This window comes from Ruditapes philippinarum, unplaced genomic scaffold, assembly GCF_026571515.1.
Source record: "Ruditapes philippinarum isolate M1 unplaced genomic scaffold, ASM2657151v2 ctg2520_1_1_1_1, whole genome shotgun sequence".
Lineage (NCBI taxonomy): Eukaryota > Metazoa > Mollusca > Bivalvia > Venerida > Veneridae > Ruditapes > Ruditapes philippinarum.
The window spans coordinates 183,967-190,639 of record NW_026862710.1 but is presented as its reverse complement, the minus strand read 5'-3'; the positions used below and the strand labels follow the sequence as shown (position 1 = coordinate 190,639).

General features: G+C 34.0%; 1 protein-coding gene across 1 annotated transcript in view; it reads right to left on the bottom strand.

The window, feature by feature from the left end:
- Positions 1-4,306: 4,306 nt before the first annotated feature.
- The window catches only part of LOC132719980 (poly [ADP-ribose] polymerase tankyrase-1-like), a 36,176-nt gene continuing 33,809 nt past the window's right edge, over positions 4,307-6,673 (bottom strand). The window contains exon 28 of the mRNA XM_060703955.1: positions 4,307-6,589. Within this exon, the coding sequence (XP_060559938.1) occupies positions 6,506-6,589 (84 nt within the window). The 3' untranslated portion in view covers positions 4,307-6,505. The remainder of the gene's footprint in view (positions 6,590-6,673) is intronic.

The window sequence follows — 6,673 nt, the reverse complement described above, 5'->3', positions numbered from 1 at the left end:
TAGCAAATTGAGAAATGAAATCAGTGTATGAAGACTACATGTATGTGCTATGGTCTATCGGTAATCCGTAAATCGGTTCGTGACAGTCATTGTGCTGTTTGTTGTCATGAGATCTGCTGAAGGGTTTATATTACTGAATCGAGGCGGTAAGGAATACTCGCTACGTTGCGTCAATCTATTATTATGACTCAGTTTGTCACGTGATTTCCATAATTTGCACACAATTCCACGTGGCCAAAATCCTTCTTGTAAAGGATATGAAGCATAATCATCGTCTCTTACACAAAGACGCACTATCACCTTTCTCGGGGATCTACGAGTCGGGAATATGCTAACAGACGCCACACTGACACCTTTATCACTCACAAATTGCGTAATTGCATTTGCCGGCACGGAATTATCATATCCGCTAACATACAGGCACTTTGGTTTACGTTTGCCCTTTTTCACAAAGTCGTTAGAATTCGGCTGAGTAACGCGATCTGTTACTCTCACAGGGATGGAATTGGCAAGTTTTTGATTTGGCTCTTGTGTAGGACCATGCACCGGTGGCACTGTATCAGTGCTATTTTCAGCAGAAGACTGTTCAACAGCCGTACCCACCAAGTGTTGACCTGAAGGTAAAGTTGAATGTTGTGGTGGTATCCCGCGCGGAGGGCTTGGTGGTATTCCGTATACTAAAGGAAATGGCACAGCACGCATGGGAAAGGCATGTATAGGATACATGGGATGAGTAGCACGAGGTGAAATATTATATGTATTTGGCACCGGCGACTTTACACTAGTATTGGGCGAAGCATTAGCGGTTCCCCGCTGACGCGTTATATTCTCAAGAGACTGAACACGATTTTCAAGAGAGTTTAGTCCATTTTTCATTGTTTCAGTTAAAGAACTAACGACGGAATCGGGCACCTTCTGACAATTAGTTACGGCGTCTGAGATGCACGTGCTTAAATCATGCATAGCAACTTTAATGCTGTTCACTGTGGTACGTATAGTCGTTGTCTGCTCAGCTCTAAATTTATCAGTAGCTTGCATCGTTTGTTTCATTTTTAAAATGTCAGCCTCCTTGCGCAAAACGGTATCTTTCAACATTGTAAATTCCGCAACACTGACCTGCACAGTTGATTTAGGCTTACTGTTAGTATGTCGTGCCGGCGTGTCACCATGAGATGTGACATTAAAAGAGGTTTCAATAACATTCTGCACACGTTTATGTTGTCCATTACTAATCATTTCCTTCATGTTTGAGTAATCTTCACCAGCCATAATCGATAGGATGGTGTAAATGTCATTTGCTAGCTTATTTACTGCTATGTCACTTTTGCTAGTAGTCCGGCGCTTCAGTTGAGACTCGAACTCAAATGGAAAGTCATTATAGGATTTTAATGCTTCGAAGAAAAGCTGGCGAGTGTTTTCTAAATCAGATTCACTGGACCTGTAATCACATATAAGTCTGTTCATAAACATACCCGATGGCAACTCATGGTACAGGTTTATGAGGCGAGTGTATTCAACGAAGAATGGATCTCCTGGATCTAAATCATCGTCTTCGGCAACTCGACCTATATCTGACCTGGGCAAAGATATCGTAACATCCTGCTCCAGTTGCTGATGCTGCAATGTTTCTGTTGAAATGTTATTTTCATCAGCTGGTGTGACATTGTTTATTGACGTGCCAGGGGCGGAGACGAGGACCTTAACCTCGGTATTATCTGTCGGAGGTTCAAACTCGACATGGGTCGTATCTTCATCCATAGTATATATAAGACCGGCACGAGCACGCTTAACACGTGTTTTGATGTGTTTTTACTATCACGTTGAATCATTTTGACATTACTACTATATACCTCTTTCTCGGTGACATACACTTTCACTTAATTTGAGGCAAAGGATAATCACTGTCGATCCCAGCAGGTGTAAAGGGGATGTCTCCATATTCCTGCTCATTTTCATCAAAATAATTGAAAATGCATTTTGAAGTAAAATATTGTGATGTGAATAAAGCAATTATTTAACACATTGCAAGCGGCACTTACCATCTACCGAATACCAATATATCTCATTTATTACAAACTCGATTTCATAGACAGAACTGTTTTGTTAATTGTTGAAATGCTCTTGTTCTTGTAATTCACATGATTAAAAGAAATAAATAATTATACATCCTGAAAACTTCCTTGGTTTTCAGTATTTTCAATGAATTGATACCGCAATGAAGTGATTGACCAAGAAGAATTTACAGGTAACTAAGTGTATGAGAACAAGCGAGTGTATTCATATTTTATTTCAGAGAAATCTATGACCATTGTTAAAAATGATGCTTCTTTGGGGAATAGCCATTTTAATTGATTTCCAGTGTCATATTCCAGAATAAAAAGACTGTTTCAATTTTATATTTATTTGTAATGTAAATACATCCTTGAATTATAGATGCGCTTATTTCATGGTAAACAGAATAAAATAAAATGCCATTTACTTTACACGCTTGTGCGAAAATGATAAAACATTTATCTAAAATAGTCCCTTGATAATATTTTCATTTCATTTAATGACGCTGGTGTCATTAAGTGAGCAAACTTCTGACTGTTTTCAGTTCCTTTTTTTCCATTCCAGTTTAAATTAATTCCTGTAAAAAGCATATATTATCGAGGGCTTATTGCAAAAGAAGTCGTAGCCCATATGACATAAAGATGGAGTTACAACCTTTTCGCACCAAGCAGTCGAATAATTTTACATACAGAATTTACTCATTGTTGAGGACAGCAGGCTCATATTTCACACGAGAAATAAAAACGATCCGTCTCTATATAAAAACCTGTTAACAAAAAGGCTACCCAAGATAGAGATATATAATGTTTTTGTAGACAAGTGGTCTGTACTAAGAGATGCTATATTTTTATTTCATCTATGAAGGGTAATTAAAAAGTGGGTTTATTCAAAGGGGATCTTTTGCACACAGATTTGACTGTAGTAGTGCCTTCGGGATTTTATGGGAAAATCCGAGCTCTAGAATTACCACAAATGCTTTGCTTTTTACAACTGCGGAAAATAAAATATTTAGTACATTTGCGAAAGCAACAAACTGCGATACATTTCCAGAGCAACATTTGTAATAAGAAGTAAAAGTTGATCACTCCATTATGAAAACTATTTTAAGAAGAATGAACGAGAAATAAACATTACAAATATTTTACGATATCTAGAAAACCTTTCTGGTTTCACGTATGGACTTGGTTGAAGACATTGTTGACTATTTGTTCATTTATTTTGATTAAAACACAATGTTTCTCATAATGATGAGCCACTCAACACAATTAAGTATTAACTTCAAAACTTACAAGACTTGTACTATTGAATCAGCGATGTGTTTCAAAAGAGAGGATGTTTGGCTTGTATTTTTATGAAATATATTAAGCATTTTGTACATGACAAATAATTGTCAAAATTATCTAAGTGTTATTATACATGTACATGGGTGAAAGTTGGAAATTTTAAAAATCCTGAAAATCCTGAATTTAGCAGTTTTTTTCATAGTTTTACATAGAAGGCTTTCAGGAGACTGAAAATCCTGAACTTCAGGAATAGTCCTGAAAACTTTCACCCATGCATGTATGTCTCTGGTCCTTCAGCAATACTTCAGTGATGAGCATTAAATTCCGCTTATTGCGATGCTAATGTGAGATGTTTCACCTAGCTAAGCATTACCTCTCATAAACAGACTGAGTCAGAGGTTTTCAACTATTTTCGTTTATTTCCTTTGCTGTCGAGGGATTGCCCAACTTTAGCTGGACTGTATGTTCATATAAAAGGGAAAGCTGTCCCACTCACTCGAGCATTGGCGTCACACAAGTTTTACGTACCAACCCACTTATTTACCTTCGAGAAATACCTGTTAGTCATCATCATTCCTACTTCCAAACAAGAGGACATAACTCTGTCGTGGATTTTGACAAAATCATACCCCCTTTCCGACTTAATTTTTTCTTACCATCCCACTTATTTCTAACCCTTTTTCAGGTATTGCTACTTGTTAGTGTCCATCATCCCCAGGACATAACTCTGTCATGGATTTTGACAAAATTATTACCCTTTTTTTTCGACACAGAATTTCGGTTAAATTTTTCGAGGAATTGCTTTGAAAATTTAAATTCATGTGACCATCGTCCCAATTCTAGGCAAGTAGTTATGATAGTCTTGCACGCTTTCTTATGGACTTTTTTTTAAATCCGTACTTTGTTCCCTATTTAGTGCTACACGAGCTGTCTCTCACGATTCAATGTAAAACAAACAACAATTGTACCAATTCAATTATTTAACATTTATTTAGGTTACCATGACAAGAAAATGCAATTAACATGCTCAATATTATACAGTTAACATTCAATTAATCATGTACAATTTGGAAGATACATTCTTAAATCTGGTATAAGATACCCTAGAGATTCGACATCAACAACTAAATGTAAAATCAAGACTATTTAACACAGTTAAATTTCAATTTGTACACATCTTTTCCTGGAAAATCACATTTCAATTTCATGTTTCGAGGAGAAATTAAACATAATTTTATCTAAATTAGATGGATTTATGTGGCTTGCTATGAACAACAAAAATTCTACCAAACATTACCCGCCAAGATTTCTGATGATTTCTATTTACATTTAAATATAACACCATGAAAGTCGTTAAATGCTGTGTTGAGTATGATTTACATTTGTTTCCTAGCAAATCAAGCTATTCACCACAACTTTGTCTAGGAGTGAAATTTCTTCAGAATGCATGACCACAACGAACAGATGATTTAACACAAGTAATTTAGATTAAATTTTATATAAACGCAAACTTCCACACAGATCTTCAAATGTGATGATAATTACAAAAGTGGATTACAGTGCAAATGTCAAACACAAACCACGAGTTACATTTTCTCTTAGATTTACTTTTAATCAGAACATTTCATCATAGTTTAGCTCAAAGAAATTTTATGTGAAGTCATATATTTATTATTATTAAATCCTATGTCATCTTTAAAGATATTCAAAATGACGACGGTTCTTTTCTCCCCTTTAGGCCCATTCAGTTTAATAAGTAATCTTTGATGTGTCAATATGTCTATACATAAATTTACCTTACATTTATAAGAAAGAAAAAATTGCTTTGTCATGACTTTGGTGCTTCTTTTATGTAATCAAAAATTATTAGCATTTCTTACCAGATAAAATAAGCAAAACATGGATGACTCTGCAAAGTTAAACACTGATTTAAGAGCAGAAATCTGTGGCACTGAAATCATAACATAAAACTAGCATTTTCAAGCAGGATAAAATAATACAACTTAACTTATTAACTCTTCAACATTAAAAAACAAAATTAATGATGGGAACTAAAACCAAAAAGAACAATTGTACAAGATGAAATTCTAGCATAAAATGTTTGGAAATATTCTATGAGAATAAGTTTAAAGAATGTTCCTGTATAATTAAGGCAGATATATACAAAAACAAAATAGATACACAAATCAAACTGCCCTATAAAACAAACAAAATATACTTGTAATACAATAAAATGATACTTTAAAATTAAAGCAGCAACTGAAAAAAATACAACGAATCAACCGAAAATAATCTAAACCAGTCTCCTTTCCAATCTGAACAAGACTTCCCTTGCTTTTTTAGAAATCTCAAAAAGAATTTATTTCATTTTTCATACAGTTTAAAAAGATATTATTGTAAAGAATTAATAACAATATTTTCATACTAAAGCTAAATTATATTTTTCTCCTTTGTTCTTCATTTTTTTAACAATGGAACAGTCTTAATTATTATTACCTATGTGAAACAAAAAGTTTTATAGTTCAGTGTCTGAAACCTATATAATATATAATATAGACCATAAAATGGAACTGAATCAAATTTGGGGCTATCTAATATTGGTATAAATTTGGGGCAATCCAAAATTGGCACTCTATAAATCAATGATAATATTTGGGGCAATCAATTATTGGTTCTATGAAACAATGATACAACATAATTCATTTGTCCAATATCAAGTCCAAATATAATAAAACATTGTGAGCATATATTACTGTATAAAACTAAACAAAGTACCATTTAAAAGTTATGTTTAAAGCAATAAGAAGTTTTGTCCAGTTTGCTAAGAAAATGGAAGTTTAATACACAATTTCACATGTGATCACTTATACTTTTCTTTCAAAACAATGTACAAATATTTAGCACAACTTTGTTGCAAAAAACATATTCATTCACACATTTACAAGTAAAAATGCGCTTCTTTCATTCAAACACAAAAATCTGTTTGTTCATTTTGTTCAAGCCTTCCTCCTTGCTCCGTTTATATTTCCAACACATAAAAGTGTACTTTTCATGCCTTCATCAATGCATGTCCCAATTAATTTCACAGGATACATGTATTCATAAACATTCAGGAGAAATAAATAATTTAAATACATAGATAGTTGGCACACTGGCTGTCTCTGTTCACCTTATGGTTTTTGTGGTGAGTCCGAGGTCGAAGCCCCTTCCGGAGGTTTCACTATTTGAAATGTCACTAAATATTCTGGATATGCCTGGGAATGAAAAAAATAGATTTTGTTTCATACAAATCTTGAAAAAGTCAAAATACTTAAAATCATAATGTCATGAATGCAAAT